Consider the following 24,091-nt stretch of genomic DNA (forward strand, 5'->3'; position numbering starts at 1 on the left):
TGGGAGTGACGGGATATTGGGAAAACGTCTGGGAGTGACTCTGGATTTTGGGAAAAGAGTGTGGGTGTGACTGGATTGTGGGGAAGGTTCTGGGAGTGTCACTGGATTGTGATTGGTGAAGGGTCTGTGAGCAACTCGAGTATGGGGATGGGTCTGGGAGCGACTGGATTGTTGGGACGTGACTCTGGATTGTGATTGGGGAAGGGTCTGGGAGTGACCGCAGTTTGTGATTTGGGAAAGTGTCTTGGAATGTCTCTGGATTGTGGGGGAGGGTAATGAAAGTGACTGGATTGTGGGGAAGGGTCTGGGAATGACTGGATTGTGAGGAAGGGCCTGGGATTGACTCAACAATGTGGCTGGAGTTTAATGCTAGTGAATCCTGGGGGACTGCACTGGGTCGTTGATTGATCCTGTGGATGATTATTTCCATGACAGTATATCTGGATCAGAATGAAGTTGTGCCATTGTATTCTGATAAAGGCACTGGTCTCTGGGTGGGTATGTGGCGTCTGTGGGGATATTATAGAGAAGCCATTAACTCTCAGAACAATCCTCAGTGGGGCACCACCGTAGCACAGTGGTTAGCACAGTTGCTTCACAGCTCCAGGGTCCCAGGTTCAATTCCGGCTTGGGTCACTGTCTGTGTGGAATCTGCATGTTCTCCCCATGTCTGCGTGGGTTTCCTCCTGGTGCTCCGGATTCCTCCCAGTCCAAAGATGTTCAGGTTAGGTGGATTGGGCATGATAAATTGCCCTCAGTGTCCAAAAAGGTTAGGTGGGGTTATGGGGATAGGGGTGGAGGTATGGCCTTAAGTGGGGTGCTCTTTCCAAGGACCGGTGCAGATTCGATGGGCCGAATGGCCTCCTTCTGCACTGTAAATTCTATGATATGATTCTCAGATAAAGCAGGTTCCTGCTGATGGATGAAGGCTGCAGATCGTGTGCAACATACTAAACTGCAGAACAATTCGTGTGTATCTGAACTGGCTGATATTACTTTCCTTTTATCAATATAAGAATCTGCTACATAATTGTCTTTGTTTAGCTGGTAGGAAATTTGTTACAGAATGGCCATCTTTCTTAGCCTTTGGGAGGCTTGCAGGACAGACTGCTGCAGTTTTTCACAGCGTAACAGCTTTATTATTTTGTCAGCATATGTCACCCTGCAGTCATAGTGTGTTAGAATCCTCAGTTTCCCCACAAATCCTCATCCCATCAGATAGACACTGTACCCCATCCAACTCCCCACCCTCACACACACACTGTACCCCATCCTACTCCTCACCCTCACACACACTGTACCCCATCCAACTCCCCACCCTCACACACACACTGTACCCCATCTAACTCCCCACCCTCACACACACACTGTACCCCATCCAACTCCTCACCCTCACACACACACTGTACCCCAGCCTACTCCCCACCCTCTCACACACACTGTACCCCATCCAACTCCCCACCCTCACACACACACTGTACCCCATCCAAGGGTGAGGGTGGGGAGTTGGATGGGGTACAGTGTGTGTGTGTGAGGGTGAGGAGTTGGATGGGGTACAGTGTGCGTGTGAGGGCGGGGATATGGATGGGGTACAGTGTATGTGAGGGTGAGGAGTTGGATGGGGTACAGTGTGTGTGTGAGGGTGAGGAGTTGGATGGGGTACAGTGTGTGTGTGAGGGTGAGGAGTTGGATGGGGTACAGTGTGTGTGTGAGGGTGGGGAGTTGGATGGGGTACAGTGTGTGTGTGAGGGTGGGGGGGGGGTTGGATGGGGTACAGTGTGTGTGAGGGTGGGGAGTACACACACAGTACCCCATCCAACTCCCGACCCTCACACACACACTGTACCCCATCCAACTCCCCACCCTCACACACACACTGTACCCCATCCAACTCCTCACCCTCACACACACACTGTACCCCATCCAACTCCCCACCCTCACACACACACTGTACCCCATCCAACTCCCCACCCTCACACACACACTGTACCCCATCCAACCCCCCACCCTCACACACACACTGTACCCCATCCAACTCCCCACCCTCACACACACACTGTACCCCATCCAACTCCTCACCCTCACACACACACTGTACCCCATCTAACTCCTCACCCTCACATACACTGTACCCCATCCAACTCCCCGCCCTCACACACACACTGTACCCCATCCAACTCCCCGCCCTCACGCACACACACTGTACCCCATCCAACCCCCCCCCACCCTCACACACACACTGTACCCCATCCAACCCCCCCCACCCTCACACACACACTGTACCCCATCCAACTCCCCATCCTCACACACACACTGTACCCCATCCAACTCCTCACCCTCACACACGCACTGTACCCCATCCAACTCCCCACCCTCACACACACACTGTAGCCCATCCAACCCCCCCACCCTCACACACACACTGTACCCCATCCAACTCCCCACCCTCACACACACACTGTACCCCATCCAACGCCTCACCCTCACACACACACACACTGTACCCCATCCAACTCCCCGCCCTCACACACACACTGTACCCCATCCAACTCCCCACCCTCACACACACACTGTACCCCATCCAACCCCCCCACCCTCACACACACTGTACCCCATCCAACTCCCCACCCTCACACACACACTGTACCCCATCCAACTCCCCACCCTCACACATACTGTACCCCATCCAACCCCCCACCCTCACACTCACACAAAGAACAAAGAAAAATTACAGCACAGGAACAGGCCCTTCGGCCCTCCAAGCCTGCGCCGATCCTTTTCCTCTATTTAAAACTGTTGCCTATTTTCTAAGGATCTGTTTCCCTCTGCTCCCTGCCCATTCATGTATCTGTCTAGATACATCTTAAATGACGCTATCGTGCCCGTCTCTACAACCTCCACCGGCAATGCATTCCAGGCACCCACCACTCTCTGCGTAAAGAACTTTCCACGCATATCTCCCTTAAACTCCCACATATCAAATGTGGATTTACCTTCAAACAGCTGCTCCCAATCCACATTTCCCAGCTCCTGCCGGATTTTGGTATGGTTGGCCTTCCCCAATTTAGCACTCTTCCTTTAGGACCACTCTTGTCTTTGTCCATGAGTATTCTAAAACTTACGGAATTGTGATCACTATTCCCAAAGTAATCCCCGACTGAAACTTCAACCACCTGGCCGGGCTCATTCCCCAACATCAGGCCCAGTATGGCCCCTTCCCGAGTTGGACTATTTACATACTGCTCTAGAAAACCCTCCTGGATGCTCCTTACAAATTCTGCTCCATCTAAACCTCTGACACTAAATGTATCCCAGTCAATGTTGGGAAAATTACAATCTCCTATCACCACCACCCTATTGTTCCTACATCTTTCCATAATCTGTTTACATATTTGTACCTCTATCTCACGCTCGCTGTTGGGAGGTCTGTAGAACAGCCCCAACATTGGTACCGCACCCTTCCTATTTCTGAGCTCTGCCCATATCGCCTCACTGCTCGAGTCCTCCATAGTGCCCTCCTTCAGCACAGCTGTGATATCCTCTTTGACCAGTAATGCAACTCCTCCACCCCTTTTACCTCCCTCACTATCCCACCTGAAGCATCGATATCCTGGGATATTTAGTTGCCAATCATGCCCTTCCCTCAACCAAGTCTCAGTAATAGCAATAACATCATACTCCCAGGTACTAATTCAAGCCCTAAGTTCATCTGCCTTACCTACTACACTTCTTGCATTAAAACAAATGCACCTCAGACCACCAGTCCCTTTGCGTTTATCATCTGCTCCCTGCCTACTCTTCCCCTTAGTCACGCTGACTTCATGATCCAGTTCCTTACAGGTTTTAGTTACTACCTCCTTACTGTCCAGTAATCTTCACATTTGGTTCCCATTCCCCTGCCACATTAGTTTAAACCCTCCCCAACAGCGTTAGCAACAGTACCCCCAAGGACATTGGTTCCAGTCCGGCCCAGGTGTAGACCGTCCAATTTGTAGTAGTCCCACCTGCCCCAGAACCGGTCCCAATGTCCCAAAAATCTGAACCCCTCCCTCCTGCACCATCTCTCAAGCCACACATTCATCCTGCCTATTCTTTCATTTCTACTCTGACTACCACGTGGCACTGGTAGCAATCCTGAGATTACTACCTCTGAGGTCCGACTTTTCAACTTGGCTCCTAACTCCCTAAATTCTGCTTGTAGGACCTCATCCCATTTTATACCTGTATCTTTGGTGCCTATATGCACCACGACAACTGGCTGTTCACCCTCCCCCTTCAGAATGTTCTGCAACCGATCTGAGACATCCCTGACCCGTGCACCTGGGAGGCAAAATACCATTCGGAGTCTCGTTTTCAACCACAGAACCGCCTATCTACTCCCCTTACAATTGAATCCCCTATGACTATAGCCCTTCCACTCTATTTCCCGCCCTTCTGTACAGCAGAGCCAGCCACGGTGCCATTAACCTGGCTTCTGCTGCCTTCCCCTGGTGAGCCATCTCCCCCCAACAGTATCCAAAACGGTATATCTGTTTTGGTGGGAGATACCGCAGGGGATCACCTGCACTGCCTTCCTGCTTTTTCTCTGCCTTTTGATCACCCATTCCCTTTCTCCCTCAGCAATCCTAATCTGTGGTGTGGCCAATTCGCTAAACGTGCTGTCCATGACCTCCTCAACATCGCGGATGCTCCAAAGTGAGTCCACCCGCAGCTCCAGAGCCATCAAGCGGTCTAACAAGAGCTGCAGCTGGACACACTTCCCGCACGTGAAGGAGCCAGGGACATAAGCCATGTCTATGAGCTGCCACATTGAGCAAGAGGAGCATAACACGGGCCTGAGATCTCCTGCCATTTTTAATCTTCAGCTTAACTTAGTCCAACTATAATATCAAATAATAGATAAATGAAAAAGGGGGGGAGAAAAAGAAACATTGTTACCAATCACACGATTTTAAAAAATAGAAATGGAAAAACCCTACCTTATCAACAAACCTCAGGGAAAAGAAAAACTACTTACCAGTCACCAGCCAATAACTTACCTGCTGGCTGTGACGTCACAGTTCAACTTCTTTCTACTTCTACCTGCCCTCAAGTCTCCCTCTTGATCTTTACTCGGCTGGGATCCTTACAGTGATTGTTTCTTTTTTGGTTAGAGGAGGAGGTAGGGAGGGAAACACTTAAGAAGTGTTTGGGGTTTAACTGTCACTTGACAACAGTTCCTCCACAAACCACCTTCTGGATACAGTGACCGCAATGCACTGATGCAAATTTTCCCCGCAACAGCCAATCAGCGACTCCGCTCTGCTGCCCTCTGCTACACACACTGTACCCCATCCAACTCCCCACCCTCACACACACACATTGTACCCCATCCAACTCCCTACCTCACCCTCTCTCACACACTGTATTCCATCCAACTCCCCACCCTCACACACACACACACACACACACACACATACACATACTGTACCCCATTCAACTCCCCACCTCTCACAAAAACATTGTACCCCATTCAACCCCCACCTCTCTCACACACACACAAGGTACCTCGTCCAACCCCCAGCCTCATTCTCTCTCTCACACACACTGTATCTTACTATAACTGTGATCCTTCCCTCTTAGTTTGACAACGGACCTTTCCTTGTGTCTAGGTGGGACGTGTGGGGTTTGGATAGTGGAGGTTCACACCATGGATAAAGCAACATAGCAAGCCTGCAACTACTATCAGAGCCATATGGGTATCAATGAAATTGGTACACCTTCATCATTTCCCCAGTTGGCCGGTTATTTTATATACAGTATCTGGCATGCAAGTGTAGGCCAAGAAGTTTCTACACCTGAAACTGCAATTCATTGGTTGTTTCGCAAAATGCCTCTGAATATGTTGGGAAACACATGATGTTGAGTTGATTTTTTTCTGCTTGGTTTTTGTGGATCTGAAGCATTATTTTCGGCTTGTCTCTTCTCTTGCGTCAGTCAAACCACATCTCCGTTTGGGGAGTTGTGATTTGAAAGTGTTGTTGCTGAACCGAGGCTTTCCTCTGAATGACTTTGCAAATGTATCTCACACAACTCCCATTTTGCTCACGGTCATGGTAACCAGTTATCATCCATATCATCACAACTTGGAACTTGAAATCTACCTTGTGTTCTTTCTCTGCAGCCTCCCAAGGTGAAATGTTTGACCAGAATTTGGCACCCCAATATCACCGAGACGGGAGAAATCTGTTTAAGGTATTGCATTTGTTCTCAGATTTTGTTCAGTTACAACTGGTTTATGGATTTTATGCACATATTTTTTAATGAAGAGGTACACACGAAGTGGCGCTTGGGCACTGACCATATTTGAGCTGACTCCCTGGTTTCCATGGCAGTAACTGGAGCTTGCAAATTCAGACCTGGCAGTACGTGCGAGCCTTTTGACTAATCCACTCGTCATTGGGGTCAGATGCCTGACTCCTGAGATTCCAACTGCTGGAAAGCTTTGACAGAATCTGATCTCCTGTATGGCTTCAAACTCATAAAACTTTAAACACGAAAGATGTACAGGCCATTGAATGATCTGCATTTGGCAGCACTCTTACAATCCCTTAGTCTCTTAAGGAAAAGGACAATATAATCAAACGCATAAGTGCACTCAATATTTCCATAGGACAGAAATGTATTCCGAGCTTAGAAATGTTAAATTCAGAAATTCCAGACATCAGTCGAATGATCCAGGGTTGTTCCTGAACTCAATCTGATTTAATGATTCATCTTCCGAAAAGCAGTGGGTGTTTATTTGTATATTCCAATTACATAGGAAAGCAGGAATAGATCTTCTCCTTCTTGGGCAGTCCCTCAGGATCAAGGATTACTTGCTTCCATGCTGGTTCACCGTGTTCTGAAAAAATTGATAAGCCTGATCTGATTACATCGTCCCTGGGTGGACGTAGACCTCTCTGAAGAAGGGATATTCAAATGAAGCGTTAATTCTGTTGCTCTCTCCACAGATGCTGTCAGACCTGCTGAGTATTTCCAACACTTTTGGTTTTCATTCTTGAAAGACCTAGCTCGTAATTTTGGGCTGTGTCCCCTAGTATCAGATTCCCCCACTAGTAGAGATAGGGTAGATTGGGAGAATCTATCTGTTCCCATGATTTCTTAAACTTCAAATAAATTACCGCTTAATCTTCTGAATTCCATGGAATACAACTGCAGTTTGTGTAATCTCTTCTTGTAATATAAACTTTGGAGACCAGTTATCATTCTAGTAAATCTACACTACTCCCTCCAAAGCCAATGGGCTGGATTTTACCCTCTCCCTGCTGGGGAAGGGACAAACATCACTTACCCACCTGCATCAATCGGTCTGAAATTTTGATTGGCTCAGGGAGGCGTTGGACAACTTGTCCATCCTTAGGCCTATTGAAGACCTTAGGTGGCCAATTAATAGTCCAAAGATGTGCAGGTTAGGTCAATTAGCCATGCTAAATTGCCGCTTAGTGACCAAATATGTGCAGGTTATGGGGCGACAGGGATAGGACGAGCAAGTGGGCCTAAGTAGGGTTCATCGAACATACAGTGCAGAAGGAGGCCATTCGGCCCATCGAGTCTGCCCATCGACACACTTAAGCCCTCACTTCCACCCTATCCCCATAACCCAATAACCCCTTCTAACCTTTTTGGACACTAAGGGCAGTTTAGCATGGCCAATCCATCTAATCTGCACGTCTTTGGACTGTGGGAGGAATCCGGAGCACCCGGAGGAAACCCATGCAGATACGGGGAGAACGTGCATACTCCGCACAGACAGTGACCCAGCAGGGAATCAAATCTGGGACTCTGGCGCTGTGAAGCCACACTTGTGCTACCATGCTTTCAGAGTCGGTGCGGGCCTAGGTAGGGTTCAAGGTCTGTGGGCCAATGGCCTCCTCTGCACTAGAAATTCTATGGTAACGAAGGGCCTCATCCCACCTTATTGCCAGAGATATTTTACTCATGGTGTGAGAAAGCACAATGTAGGAAGCATTGTAACTACACAGGCTGGTGTTGGTTGAGAGGAGATCTCCTTACCTGGGCCAATCGGAGGCTCTCTCACCCCGCCCAAAGTCAACACCCTTCCCCCTGTCTCTTGAACCATACCGAGACCCCTGACTCTGGACTGACCCAGACTCTTTGGCGTGGTGGAACGGCCTGTAGTCCTAACAGCGACCACCACTCCTGGTGATGCTGCTGGGATTGGCTGGCATCTCTCTAAGGAGAGATTTCCTCCTGAGAGAAGAATGGAAGTTTCGCCTTAAAGCAATTAAGGCTCCCAGCTTTAAATTGCTGCGGGGCAGCCAGCTGTCTGATTCGTAGGCAAACCTTTTAGCCGGTGGGGTGGTCGGGTATTGGGACAGGGTGAGAGGGGTGAGAACACGGTGTCGTGTAAAATCCAGCCCGTTATATCCTTCCAGAGGTGTGGTAGCAGTCCTTGGGAAGAATTGGTTCTGATGCTGACAATTGTGAAATGATGTGAGATCGATTCATTGTCACTAGTTTGAACACCAGGGTTTCTTAAAAGGAAGATAGTTAATGTCTCAAGTTTCTCATATTATGGACAGAAAAGACTTCTTTTGAAATAAAAACAATGCATTGCTATTCTTCCTCTGGTAAGTGTTCAAAGTAAGCAGGCAGGTTTTCAGCACTCTTTAATAAATTTAGAGTACCAATTTTATTTTCCAATTAAGAGGCAATTTAGCAGGGCTCACTTGTGCCTGATGCCCTTCACCCGCTCTGGGGGATTCCCGGAATCTGGCATATCTTAATTGAAAGTTATTTTTTTCTGCCTCCGAAGATGTTTCAGGCAGTGTCCTATTGGGCCTCCACCAACACCCCGACTCCCTCCCTCCCCATACCCTCCTTTCCCCTCTCTCCCCACTGCAACCCCTTCCTTTCCCTTCTGTTGGTACAGAGGCGAGACCAGGTGCATTGCCCCCCCACCCACTGCCCCGTACGTTGGTACTGAGGGGAAGGCACGCTGTTTCTCAAAAAAATTTGTGTTTGTACCGTTTGGCCTTGTATATATTTTTTACTGTTTTAATAAAAAGATATGGCCAATCCACCTACCCTGCACAACTTTGGGTTGTGGGGGAAAACCCACGCAAACACATGAAGAATGGGCAAACTCCACACGGACAGTGACGCAGAGCCGGGATCGAACCTGAGACCTCAGTGCCATGAGGCAGAAGTGCTAACCACTGCGCCAATTTTTAGAATTGATTTTTAGACCTCCATGTGGTAGGCATAAATGTTCCCTTTACACATACATGTATAGACATCAGATCACGAAAGCCTGTGTCCCCTAAATGTCCCCATCTAAATAATTGGACTCAGTAAGAAATCTATACCAATTAAGATCATTTGAACTCTTGTGGACAAATTCAGTAGTTGGGGGTGGGGGGGTGGGGGGGGGGGGGGGGTGGTGGGTGGGGGGGGGGGGGGGTTGCCCCCCCACCCGGCTGATAACTTGGAATGTGAGGGGCCTGAACGGGCCGGTCAAGAGGGCCCGGATGTTCGCGCACTGAAGGCAGACGTGGTTATGCTCCGGGCGACACATCTGAAGGTGGCAGATCAGATTAGGCTGAGAAAGGGATGGGTAGGGCAGGTCTTTCATTCAGGACTGGATGCGAAGAACAGTTGCAATACTGGTGGGGAAGCGGGTGTCGTTCGAGGCACTGAATATTGTAGTGGACAATGGAGGCCGATGTGTGATGGTGAGCGGTAGGTTGCAGGGGGTGCAGGTGGTACTGGTTAACGTATATGCCCCGAATTGGGATGATGCCGGATTTATGAAACGCATGCTGGGTCGGATTCCAAATCTGGAGGTAGGAAGCTTGATAATGAAGCTTGACTTCAGCACGGTGCTGGACCCAGCACTGGACCGTTCTGGCCAGGGAATTTTCCTTCTTTTCCCACGTCCATAGAGCCTACTCCCGGATAGACTTTTTCATTTTGAGTAGGGCGCTAATCCCGAAAGTGGAGGGAACGGAATATTCGGCCATAGCCATCTCGGACCACGTCCCGCATTGGGTGGAGCTGGAGTTGGGGGAGGAGAGGGACCAGCGCCCGCTGTGGCGCCTCGATGTGGGACTGTTGGCGGATGAGGGGGGTGTGGGGGTGTATTGAAAGATACTTGGAGGCCAACGACAATGGGGAGGTGCAGATGGGGGTAGTTTGGGAGGCATTGCAGGTGGTGGTCAGGGGAGAGCTAATCTCCATTAGGGCCCACAGGGAGAAGAGAGAGGGGAGGGAGAGGTTAGTGGGAGAGATTTTAAGGGTGGACAGGAGGTATGCAGAGGCCCCCGAGGAGGGGCTACTTCGGGAGCGACGGAACCTCCAGACGGAATTCGACCTGTTGACCACGGGGAAAGCAGAGGCACAGTGGAGGAAAGCGCAGGGGGTGGCGTATGAGTATGGAGAGAAGGCGAGTCGGATGCTGGCACATCACCTTCGTAAGAGGGAGACAGCGAGGGAGATAGGTGGAGTCAAGGATAGAGGGGGGAATACGGTGCGGAGTGCGGTGAGAATAAACGAGGTATTTAGGGACTTCTATGGGGATCTGTACAGGTCTGAGCCCCCAGCGGGGGAGATGGGGATGCGACGATTCCTGGATCTGCTGAGGTTCCCGAGGGTGGAGGAGGAAGAGGAGGCTGGTTTGGGGACACCGATTGGGCTGGAGGAGCTGGTTAAAGGATTGGGGAGCATGCAGGCGGGGAAGGCCCCGGGGCCGGATGGGTTCCCGGTTGAATTTTACAGGAAATACGTGGACTGGCTGGGACCGTTGCTAGTGAGGACTTTTAATAAGGCGAGGGAGGGGGGGACATTGTCCCTGACAATGTCCAGGGCGCTGATTTCTTTGATCTTGAAGCGGGACAAGGATCCATTGCAATGTGGGTCGTATAGACCGATCTCGCTCCTCAATGTTGACGCTAAGTTGCTGGCGAAGGTGCTGGCTACGAGATTTGAGGACTGTGTCCCGGGGGTAATTCATGAGGACCAGACGGGATTTGTGAAGGGTAGGCTGCTATATAGAGCCCCGGTGGCGAGTGTGGCTACGAACCGGCGGAGGTCGGAGTACTTTCGGCTGTACCGGGGGACGAGGCAGGGATGCCCCTTATCCCCCTTGTTGTTTTCACTGGCAATTGAGCCGCTGGCCATGGCGCTGAGGGAGTCCAGGAAATGGAGGGGATTGGTCCGGTGGGGAGAGGAACACCGGGTGTCGTTGTATGCCGATGACCTGTTGTTGTATGTTGCGGATCCAGTGGAGGGGATGGCGGAGGTCATGCGGATCCTTGGGGAGTGTGGGGACTTTTCAGGGTATAAACCCAACGTAGGGAAGAGTGAGCTCTTTGTGGCGCATTCAGGGGACCAGGGAAGGGTGATAGATGAGCTACCGCTGAAGAGGGCGGAAAGGAGCTTTCGGTACCTAGGGATCCAAGTAGCTAGGAGCTGGGGGGCCCTGCACAAGCTCAATTTGACGTGGTTGGTAGAGCAGATGGAGGAGGAGTTTAAAAGATGGGATATGCTGCCACTCTCACTCGCGGGTAGGGTGCAGTCGGTCAAAATGACAGTCCTCCCGAGGTTCCTCTTTGTGTTCCAATGCCTTCCCATTTTGATCCCCAAGGCCTTTTTCAAACGGGTAAGCAGGAGCATCATGGGATTTGTGTGGGCGAATAAGACCCCGAGGGTGAAGAGGGTGTTTCTGGAGCGTAGCAGGGACAGGGGGGGCTGACGCTGCCGAATTTGTGTGGCTATTATTGGGCTGCCAATGTGGCGATGATCCATAAGTGGGTAATGGAGGGAGAGGGGGCGGCGTGGAAGAGGTTAGAGATGGCGTCCTGTGTGGGCACGAGCCTGAGGGCACTGGTGACGGCACGGCTACCGCTCTCACCGACAAGGTACACCACGAGTCCGGTGGTGGTGGCGACGCTGAAGATCTGGGGGCAGTGGAAGTGACACAGGGGCGAGGTGGGATCCTCGGTTTGGTCACCGATTCGGGAGAATCATCAGTTCGTCCTGGGAAGGATGGATGGGGGGTTTTCAGAGCTGGCATCGGGCAGGGATTAGAAGAATGGGGAACCTGTTCATCGATGGGAAGTTTGCGAGCCTAGGGGCGCTGGAGGAGAAGTTTGGGCTACCCCCGGGAAACGCTTTCAGTTTCAAGTGAGGGCGTTTGTGAGGCGGCAGGTGAGGGAATTCCCGCTGCTTCCGGCACGTGGGATTCAGGACAGGGTGATTTTGGGTGTATGGGTTGGAGAAGGCAAGGTTTCGGTAATTTACCAGGAGCTGGAGGAAGAGGAGGAGGCCTCGGTGGAGGAGTTAAAGAGCAAGTGGGAGGACAGTTCAAAGTTACTCACAGAGCGCATATGACAGGGGCGAGGTTGGGTAGGTTCTTTGGGGTGGAGGACAGATGTGGGAGGTGCTCGGAGAGCCCGGCAAATCACGTCCATATGTTCTGGTCATGCCCGGCGCTGGATGGGTTTTGGAGGGGTTTTGCGAGGACTATGTCCAAGGTGGTGAACGCCCGGGTCAAGCCGAGCTGCGGATTGACATTATTTGGAGTATCGGACAAGCCGGGAGTGCAGGAGGCGAAAGAGGCCGGTATTCTGGCCTTTGCGTCCCTGGTAGCCCGGTGGAGGATTTTGCTACTATGGAAAGATGCGAAGCCCCCTAGTGTGGAAGCTTGGATCAATGACATGGCAGGATTCATCAAGCTGGAGAGGATAAAGTCTGCCTTGCGAGGGTCTGTGCAGGGGTTCTCCAGACGGTGGCAACCGTTCCTAGACTATCTCGCGGAGCGTTAGGAGGAGGTCAGCAGCAGCCCAGGGGTGGGGGTTTCGGTGAAGGTGAGAGTTTTTCCCTATTTGTGCTTTTAATGTTATATGGGGGGGTTATTGTATATGGGGAAATCCAATGTATAATTTCTGATTGTTGTGTTTTTATTTCTTTTTTCTTGTTGGAGGGGGTGGTTTTGTTGAAAATTTGTTGGAAACTTTGAATAAATATTTTTTTTTTTTAAAAAGAAGTGCCTTTTGAAGGGTAGTACGAGGGAAGGTTGCCATTGAGGGGAAATTATACAGCTATTCACCCTCACACTCACGAGAGACCAGACAAAGACTCTTGGAGTTCTAAACAAGGTCATTATTACAGCTATAGCTGGCTAATGACGTTCCAAGCTGGCACGCCAGAGAGCCCTGGTTACACCGACAGTTATACTCAAACTTTGATTATGATAAATTAGCTTATACCAATCATTTGTTACTAGTTATCGATGTCCAATCATGACTATCGATTAGGTCTACATCATGCATCGTATATGAAAACAATTAACCAATCATAATACAAGCATGTCTACTTAATTGTAATATCCAATCAACACAAAGATGTACATGCCGTCCTCTAATACTTATCACCGATTTCTGTTATCAATCCTGTGGTTATCAAACAACTGTTTGTCTGACTCCTCTAACTTATTATGCCTGTTTTCCAAGGTAAATATTTTACCGCAATGAACAATTCTGTATGATTGCGTCTCTCTTCCCAGACAACATGGCACCAGTACAAATGGTGAAAAGGTCCTACAATGTTCATTGTCATCCTTGATAATGGCCATCTTGTCTTTCCTGGGGCCCCATCACCAGCAATATGTGTCCTTGGGCTGGTTTCCTATAGCTAACAACTTGAGCTAAACAGCTTATATGTGTAATTGATACAGGAGAGTTTTAACCCCTTCAGCACTCAGTGGATAATTAAAGTTTTAAAAACTAATTCCAATATAATATTTTTCCCTCATCAGGCACACAACTTGGGCCTGTACTCATTGGTGTTTAGAATAGTGAGTTAAACTGTACAATAATCTGAGGGGGGCCTGACAGGGTTGATACTGAGGTATTTTTGGCCTCTTGGGGAAATCTAGAACTAGGGGGCACATTTTAAAATAAGTGGGGGGTGGGTCTGATTCAATCTGGAGATGAGAAAAATTTATTTTTGAGGGTCGTTAGTCTTTGGAATTCACTTCCCCAGAGAGCAGTGGGGGCTGGGCCACTGAATAGATTAAAGGCTGAGTTAGACAGAGTTTTGATCTACATGGGAATCGAGGGTTAGTGGGGCAGTTAGGAAAGTGGAGTTGAGACTATAATCTGATCGGCCATAATCTTATTGAATGGTAAAACAGGCGTGAGGTGCCAAATGGCCTACTACACCTCCTAAGGCATATGTCCTTCTATTCCTATGTCGCTTTTGTCATCTGAGAAATAGGACAACCAATTTGCCCACAGCAAACTTGCATGCAGAAACGAGATAAATAACCAATTGAACAGTTTTAATGATGTTGGTTGAGGAATAAATGGTGTGCCAGATACTTGGGAGAACATTCCTGCTCTTCTCTGAAGTAAAGCTGGGATCATTTACATTCTCCTAAGAGGGCAGACATGACCTCAGTTTGATGTTGCATCCAAATAGGGTTATCAATAAATCAGATTATATGTTGTGAATTGTGAGAGATGAAGATATACTTCTGTAAACTGGTTTTCCCTGAACAGGGAGGAGAATTAGGAGAGAACTTAATCTGGGACCACGTGCATTCACTGTGTGTGGTAGAGAACCAGAAGTTTGTGATGGAAAGAGCTGTGGAAAGTCTTAGTTCAAATCAAATGCATTTTTTAACGTATATGTTTAGGATTTTGGTAATTTGATTACTGTTGAATGGGCAGAGCCAGGATATATGTAATTAAAAATCACCTCAACCAAGATTGTCACGATATTGGTTCACGTGTCATGAGCACGGCTCTAGCTGAATGCAGGCCAAAGCGACTCTGGGTATGCACAATCTGGCTTCATGCATTTTGAAGGCAGTCTGGCTACGTGCGGTCCAAATGTGTGCAGGTCAGACATGCTCTGGGTGTCTGCAGTCTGACTGTGCACATGTTAAAACTGTCAAGTGTTGCTTCTGATGTAAGTAACAATTCCAAACACCTTTTTGCTATTTTGGCAGAACCTCCACGAGCATTTGATAGTGAAAATAAAACAAGACAAATTATCCGGTAACAAGTTTAAAAGATGCATTGAGGCTGCTTTTTTTGTGTTTGAATCATTTGGAAACGGGAGTTTAACCATTGGGAAGTGTAGCCAGTTGTTTCATGGCAAAACCTCAATACAGTCATTCATTTTCAGGGGTTTTGGCGTTGGCATCTCCTCCGGGCAAAACACCATTAACGTCCTGGCTGCTGAAATTTTCCTTTTGTGTTTACAGCTTGCTGAGGGAACACTCCATCGATGGCACAGGCTGGGCTCCAACTAGAACGCTAAAGGTAATTTCCTTTGAAAAAACAAAAACGACCTTACCCTCTCCATTCCTCTTCCCGCCCTATGAATTTTCAGTAGAATATATTCTGAGTATTCAGGAATGCAGAATAGCAATGGGTGCCATGCAGTGTCTGTAGAATCTCCAGTGAACATGGTGTCACCAGCTCAGGTTGTGTATATCCTAGGAATTTGAAGCAGACTGTGAGGAATATTTGCAGTAGTACTATCACTTCCCTGCACAGGACTGCAAACCGAAAGCTCAGTCCCTATTCTGAGAGAGGACAGCATCTCTGACCCAATGATAAACCAGCCTTGTGATGTCACATCAGTGGAAATAACATTGGAATTTGTTCTATTCTGAACTAGAACCTGTGTAGCAATAGTCAGCTTAGATTAGACAGAATCATCTTGCCTAACAAATGAATCGAAGGATGAAAGAAGACCTGGCTGCATTACACGAGAAATAGGTCTAACTAAACTAAAAGCCGCAAGAACCATGGATAGAGACTGAGCAAGAGGTCAGACTGGCAGATGAGGTTGAGTGGGGTCACCGAGAATCACTGACTCCATAAAGAAATCAACTGCAGACTTTGCATTTGATTGATGAAACTGAAATAAGTCAGTAAAAGAGTGGATGCAGCTAGAAATGTACATGATTGAGGTTAGGCAGGTGAACAAAATATACAATTGGATACTTTGGATCATGAATATCATACAGTGAATGGAATAAAGTAAGGAGGGACTATATCACTATCGTCTCATCTTCCCATTCCCTCATTGCCTCTAACACCCATAGACAGCCTTCTTCAGCTATCTACTTTTAAGGGTCGCCATCACAGAGTTACCATTGCAAATGCAGTGACAAACCTTGTAATATAGAACCTTGTGGCTCCTGGGTTGCCAATTCAGCAAAAACTCCTGATGAAGGTATTGATTGAAAACTATGCTCGATTAGAATGTGAACCTGTCTCCAGGGTGATTCTAAATGCCTTATCTGTCTTTGTGAAAAACCTATGTAAGTTGAAACAATCTTCATGGTGAGACCATCCATTCAGCAGCCCTCTGCCCGTTACCTGCTAAGTGAGCTGTCCCCTTCCCAACCTTGCCCTAGCTCTGTATTACTCTAGTTCCCCAGTTCCTATCATGCCTCCTCTGAGCTCACCTTGTCCATGAGACCCACTACTGACAACCTTGATCCAATTACCACTAACCCACTGCCGCCACCTGCTAAGCTGACTAACATTGTATGTGGGTCCCTCTCGGGGCCCTGTGCTGCTGCTTCAAAATAAAACATCCTTAACAGCTCTACCCTTTGGGACTGATACTCCCATCTCCAATGTCATCAAATAATTTGTTGCCTCCCAATCTGTGCCTTTCTTTTCTGCATATCCAGGATCATTCCACCTCACTGAAACAGCTTAATAAAAGTCACAAATGACATTCTCTGTGTCTGTTATGATGGTAAATTATCCCCCCTCATCCTGCTCAATCAAGCTCTTGCAGTGCCTCTTATCTTTTATTTGACTCAGTGGAATTTCATCACTTGGTTCAACTTCTACCCATCCAGCCACAGCTGGACTGTCTCTCGCAATGGATGCTCTGCTTGCTCCTGAACCATTACCTCTGGAGTCCTCTTCGACACACTGCCACATTGGCAACTTCATTCAAAGACATGAGCAGCACGGTGGCATAGTGGTTATCACTGCTGCCTCACAGTGCCAGGGACCCAGGTTCAATTCTGGCCTTGGGCCACTGTCTTTCTGGAGTTTGCACTTTCTTCCCGTGTCTGCGTGGGTTTCCTCCCACAATCCAAAGATGTGTGAGTGAGGTGGATTGCCCATAATAAGTTGCCCCTTAATGCCCAGGGATGTGCAAGTTCGGTTACGGGATGACGAGGATAGGGCGGGATGGAAGGGGAGTGGACATGGGTAGAGTGCTCATTCGAAGTTCGGTGCAGACCCGATGGGCCGAATGGCCTCCATCTGCACTGTAGGGATTCTATGATGTCAGATTCCACGTAAAGGAGAGCTATATACACCCTGTAGGTGGTTAAACACATTTGGGGTTTGTCCACTGTTATCATGGGCAAACTCTTGTGTGCGCCGTCTCAAACATTGCTTGACGTTGAATGTCACATTATTCTGTTGCTGTTTCTGAATATTATGATCAGTTCTGAGCCGACAGACTGGTGTAATCCTTGCTGTTCTGGGAGATCTCACATGCCAGATGCAGAGCACATGGGCTGTTCACTTATTTTTCAAATTGTCATGGAGCAGAGGCTTAACAAGTTGCAATTATTCTACATGTTAAACGACCCATACCAAGTGGGCCAAACAGTTTGAAACATCTGCTGTGATATATGATACAGTGCCTGGAATAACTTGCACTACATTCTGTAGCAGGCGCATACATATGCAGTTCATGGGTTCATTACAAAATATTTCTACCTTTTAAAAGCTGTTCCTTTGAGAAATAATCCTAAACGCATCTTGATGCAACAAGCAAGCACACTGTTTCTGTTTATGTAACTCCTTCGCCTTGCACTAGTCCAACATGTTCGCTGCCCTGTCACTCCCCTCTGCTCGCTGACCGTGACCCTGTCCCTCCCCTCTGCTCGCTGACCGTGACCCTGTCCCTCCCCTCTGCTCGCTGACCGTGACCCTGTCGCTCCCCTCTGCTCGCTGACCGTGACCCTGTCCCTCCCCTCTGCTCGCTGACCGTGACCCTGCCGCTCCCCTCTGCTCGCTGACCGTGACCCTGTCCCTCCCCTCTGCTCACTGACCGTGACCCTGTCGCTCCCCTCTGCTCGCTGACCGTGACCCTGTCCCTCCCCTCTGCTCGCTGACCGTGACCCTGCCGCTCCCCTCTGCTCGCTGACCGTGACCCTGTCGCTCCCCTCTGCTCGCTGACCGTGACCCTGTCCCTCCCCTCTGCTCGCTGACCGTGACCCTGCCGCTCCCCTCTGCTCGCTGGCCGTGACCCTGTCGCTCCCCTCTGCTCGCTGACCGTGACCCTGTCGCTCCCCTCTGCTCGCTGACCGTGACCCTGTCCCTCCCCTCTGCTCGCTGACCGTGACCCTGTCCCTCCCCTCTGCTCGCTGACCGTGACCCTGTCGCTCCCCTCTGCTCGCTGACCGTGACCCTGTCGCTCCCCTCTGCTCGCTGACCGTGACCCTGTCCCTCCCCTCTGCTCGCTGACCGTGACCCTGTCCCTCCCCTCTGCTCGCTGACCGTGACCCTGTCCCTCCCCTCTGCTCGCTGACCGTGACCCTGTCGCTCCCCTCTGCTCGCTGACCGTGACCCTGTCGCTCCCCTCTGCTCGCTGACCGTGACCCTGTCGCTCCCCTCTGCTCACTGACCGTGACCCTGTCGCTCCCCTCTGCTCGCTGACCGTGACCCTGTCCCTCCCCTCTGCTCGCTGACCGTGACCCTGTCGCTCCCCTCTGCTCGCTGACCGTGACCCTGCCGCTCCCCTCTGCTCGCTGACCGTGACCCTGTCACTCCTTTCTTGTTCACTGATCCAGGACCCAGTGATGTCCCTCTGTTCACTGACCCTTGACCCTGTCACTCCTTTCTGCTCACTGATCCAGGACCCAATGCTCCCCTCTGTTCGTTGATCTGGGACCCAGTGACTCCCCTCCGTTCGTTGATCGAGACCCAGTGACGTCCCTCTCTCACTGATCTGGGACCCAATGCTCCCCTCTGCTCACTGATCTGGGACCCAGTGATGTCCCTCTCTCACTGACCGACGACCCAGTGCTGTCCCTCTGCTCACTGACCTGGGACCCAGTGACGTCCCTCTGCTCACTGATCTGGGACCTAGTGACGTCCCTCTGCTCACTGATCTGGGACCTAGTGACGTCCCTCTGCTCACTGATCTGGGACCTAGTGACGTCCCTCTGCTCACTGACCTGGGACCCAGTAACATGCCTCTGCTCACTGATCTGGGACCTAGTGACGTCCCTCTGCTCACTGACCTGGGACCCAGTAACATGCCTCTGCTCACTGATCTGGGACCTAGTGACGTCCCTCTGCTCACTGATCTGGGACCCAGTAACATGCCTCTGCTCACTGATCTGGGACCTAGTGACGTCCCTCTGCTCACTGACCTGGGACCCAGTAACATGCCTCTGCTCACTGATCTGGGACCTAGTGACGTCCCTCTGCTCACTGACCTGGGACCCAGTAACATGCCTCTGCTCACTGATCTGGGACCTAGTGACGTCCCTCTGCTCACTGATCTGGGACCTAGTGACGTCCCTCTGCTCACTGATCTGGGACCTAGTGACGTCCCTCTGCTCACTGACCTGGGACCCAGTAACATGCCTCTGCTCACTGATCTGGGACCTAGTGACGTCCCTCTGCTCACTGATCTGGGACCTAGTGACGTCCCTCTGCTCACTGATCTGGGACCTAGTGACGTCCCTCTGCTCACTGACCTGGGACCCAGTAACATGCCTCTGCTCACTGATCTGGGACCTAGTGACGTCCCTCTGCTCACTGACCTGGGACCCAGTAACATGCCTCTGCTCACTGATCTGGGACCTAGTGACGTCCCTCTGCTCACTGATCTGGGACCTAGTGACGTCCCTCTGCTCACTGATCTGGGACCTAGTGACGTCCCTCTGCTCACTGACCTGGGACCCAGTAACATGCCTCTGCTCACTGATCTGGGACCTAGTGACGTCCCTCTGCTCACTGACCTGGGACCCGGTAACGTGCCTCTGCTCACTGATCTGGGAGAAAGTGACGTCCCTTTGCTCACTGATCTGGGACCCAGTGACGTCCCTCTGCTCACTGATCTGGGACCCAGTGACATCCCTCTGATCACTGACCTGGGTCCCAGTGACGTGCCTCTCTCACTGACCCACGACCCAGTGACGTCTCTCTGCTCACTGATCCACGACCCAGTGACGTCTCTCTGCTCACTGATCCACGACCCAGTGACGTCCCTCTCTCACTGATCCACGACCCAGTGACGTCCCTCTCTCACCGATCTGGGACCCAGTGAGTCCCCTCTGCTCACTGATCTGGGACCCAATCATTTCCTCTGCTCAGCTTTGTGACCTAATAAGTACCATCGTTACAGTGATTGGTATTACTATCACATATTAGTATGCACAGCCATACTAATGGATTAGACACTCTGAAATATTTTTGTAATAAATTTTCAGCTCCATTATTATAATAAACCAGGCTACTGCTCTGAATCACAAGGAATGTTTTTTATTTCCAAAATAGATCCAAATTCTAAAACGGTGCCCATACACTCTGGTTCTTGGGGGGAAATAATTTTGGCTATATGCAGCTGAAAACTGAGCAAGAAAAAAAATACCTTTGATTGCGAGCACAATTTTGAGCAAAATTTGTGCCAGGATCAGTGATTGAACCCAAAGCATAAACTTTCAGGCACGATCTTGAGGTACACACAGAAAATGTGGAGTGCTCAGCAGTTCACTCAGTACTGTGAAAGAGAAAAAGTCAATTTAACGTTTTTGATGTGGTCCCTTTGCCTGGTCTGTTGAAGGCTTTGTTACGATCCCATTTATTAGAACTGGACAGGATGATCCCAGAATAGAACCCTGGCTTAAAAAATTACAACTTAAAAAAAAATAAAACATAGAACATTACAGCGCAGTACAGGCCCTTCGGCCCTCGATGTTGCACCGACCTGTGAAACCACTCTAAAGCCCATCTACCCTATTCCCTTGTCGTCCATATGTCTATCCAATGGTCATTTGAATGCCCTTAGTGTTGGCGAGTCCACATGGAGGAACAGAGTCACAGGACCGTTGATTCATTTTAACAACAAGGAAGAAACATTTATTAAACGTGAAAAAATTAGATTATGATCCAATACTCCTTTACTTCTCTCTCTCTCTCTGCCCCCCCCCCCCCCCCCCCCCCCACACACCACACACACACACACACCTGGCTTAACTTAACAATACCCATTGTTTTAAAGATTAACACACAGATTTAAAGATTAAAGTACATCTTAAGCTGCAATGGTCTCGTTAACGAATTCCCTTTTAAGCAGCCAAGATGACTGGTCATACACACAGACCGCTCTGAACCCTAGTTCGTGTCTGTGTATTTCTTTTCAGAATCCCCACAGATGACTGTCACGTGAGAGTTTCCAAACTCCACTCCCAAAAACACGCTTTGATTGATTGATTGATTTATTGTCACATGTACAGGAAAAAGTATTTTTCTGCGGCCAAGGGAACATACACAGTTAATACACAGGAGACAAAAGGAATAATCGATAAAGTACATTGACAAATAAGTAATTGGTTACAGTGCGGAACAAGGGCAAACAAAGCAAATACAACATGAGCAAGAGAAGTATAGGGCGCCGTGAATAGTGTCTTACAGAGAACAGACCAGTCCGAGGGAGAGTCGTTGAGGAGCGGCTTGCATCCACAAATCCAGACCAGGTTTTACAAATGACACTTTTTTTTAAATTTGAGTACCCAATTCATTTTTTTTCCAATTAAGGGGCAATTTAGCGTGGCCAATCCACCTACTCTGCACATCTTTGGGTTGCGGGGGGCGGGGTGAGAGCAGACATGTGGAGAATGTGCAAACTCCACACGGACAGTGATCCAGGGCCAGAATCGAACCCGGGTCCTCAGCGCCGTGAGGCAGCAGTTTTAGCCACCATGCCACCCTACAAATGACACTTTTAAACAATTTTAACAGCAAATCCAATCCAGGATTTTACACTGACCCCTTTAGGATTTATTTGTCTTGACTGCTGTGCAAACTGCTCACAATTACTTTAATTCTCGGTTCCCAGAATGCATTAAATCTGGTTACTGCAATTGTCTCTTTAACTCACAACACTTTGTTTATTCTTCTGAACCATACCTTGGTCTCTGTTCATTTAACTCCAGACTTCTTGGGCATTTCTCTTCATTTCTCTAATTTCTTTAACTAGCTGGACTTTAAATTTCCGTCATCAGTTTTTTTAACCAGTGCTCCATTGTATGGCTTTTCTTCTAGCTAAGTTGAGAGAAATATTCACTTTTTTTTTTCTAGAGTATCCAATTCATTTTTTCCAATTCAGGGGCAATTTAGTGCGGCCAGTCCACCTACCCTGCACATCTTTGGGTTGTGGGGGCGAAACCCATTCAAACACGGGGAGAATGTGCAACCTCCATTCCACAGTGACCCAGAGCCGGGATCGAATCTGGGACCTCGGCGCCGTGAGGCAGCAGTGTTAACCACTGTGGAACCGTGCTGCCCTGAAATATTCCCTTTTAACCTTCTAAAACCAACTGCTTCTAGCAGAGCAGTGAGAGCTGTCTTTCGTTCCCACTACCTACCTAGCATCTCAATAACAAGGATACCTACGTCAGACTCTTGTTCATTGACTACAGCTCCACCTTCAACAACATAATCCCAGCCAATCTCATATCCAAGCTCCAAAACCTAGAACTCGGCTCCTCCCTCTGCAACTGGATCCTCGACTTCCCGACCCACAGACCACAATCAGTAAGATTAAACGACGACACCACCCCCACGATAGTCCTCAATACCGGAGCCCCCTACTGTACTCCCTAATCACATATGACTGTCGAACAATTCGGCTCCAACTCCATCTACAAGTTTGCTGATGACACGACTGTAGTGGGTCGGAGCTCAAACACCAATGAGTGAGAGTACAGGAGAGAGATAGAGAATTTGACATTGTGCAATGACAACAATCTCTCCCTCAATGTCAGCAAAATAAAGGAGCTAGTCATCAACTCCGGAAGCGAAGTGTCATCCACACCCCTGTCGTAATCAATGGTGCCGAGGTGGAGATGGTTGACGCCTTCATATTCCTAGGTGTAAACATCACCAACAACCTGTCCTGGTCCACCCATGTTGACGCTATGACCAAGAAAGCACAACAGCGCCTATACTTCCTCAGGAAATTCGGCATGTCCACAACAACTCTTAGCAATTTCTAGATGTACTATAGAAAGCATCCTATCTGGCTGCATCACAGCCTGGTATAGCAACTGCTCAGCCCAAAACAGTAAGAAACTACAGAGAGTCATGAACACTGCCCAGTCCATCACGTGAACCCACCTTCCATCCATTGACTCTGTCAACACCTCACGCTGCCTTGGGTAAACTGACAGCATAATCAAAGACATCTCCCACTCAGGCTATTTTCTTCCAACCTCTTCCATCGGGCAGAAGATACAAAAGTTTGAGAACACACACCAATAGATTCAGAACAGCTTCTTCCCTGCTGTTACCATACTCCTAAACGACCCTCTTTGGGTCTGAACTGATCTTATGGACCGAGCTGATCTTTCTACACATCTTCTCTATAGTTGAAGCACTATATACTGTATACTTCACCCACTGTCTATGTTTATGTATTTTCATTATGTATCCTCATGTGTTTATCATATGTTCTATGTTTTCATGCATGGAGCGATCTGCCTGGACTGTATGCAGAACAATACTTTTCACTGTACCTTGATACATGTGACAAATCTAAATCTACCTCCAACTGCAAACAAATCAGCTAAACTAAGAACAAAAAAACTATATACTTTAAAGGGGACTCCAGTTGCCTAACAACACCTGCATTCTTCAGCTGGCTTATTTACTCTTCACGCCATAGCCCTCTCTTAACACAATAGAATCACAGCTGGAGCTTAACCAACCCCCACACATACAAACACCTTTGTCCAACACAAATCTAACTGGAGGTTTTACCCTTCCTTCCAGAGAAACATTCAATTAAATCCACTTGAATC

The 24,091-nt window shown here is 49.0% G+C and overlaps 1 protein-coding gene across 4 annotated transcripts in view; it reads left to right on the plus strand.

Moving 5' to 3' along the window:
* The window catches only part of LOC140394299 (NEDD8-conjugating enzyme UBE2F-like), a 571,886-nt gene that overhangs the window by 521,174 nt on the left and 26,621 nt on the right, over window positions 1-24,091 (plus strand). For all 4 annotated transcript variants that reach the window (XM_072481459.1, XM_072481467.1, XM_072481484.1 and 1 more), the window contains 2 exons: window positions 6,164-6,234; window positions 15,275-15,332. In XM_072481459.1, the coding sequence (XP_072337560.1) occupies window positions 6,164-6,234; window positions 15,275-15,332 (129 nt within the window). The remainder of the gene's footprint in view (window positions 1-6,163; window positions 6,235-15,274; window positions 15,333-24,091) is intronic.

Source organism: Scyliorhinus torazame, chromosome 2 (genome assembly GCF_047496885.1).
Source record: "Scyliorhinus torazame isolate Kashiwa2021f chromosome 2, sScyTor2.1, whole genome shotgun sequence".
NCBI classification, from domain to species: domain Eukaryota; kingdom Metazoa; phylum Chordata; class Chondrichthyes; order Carcharhiniformes; family Scyliorhinidae; genus Scyliorhinus; species Scyliorhinus torazame.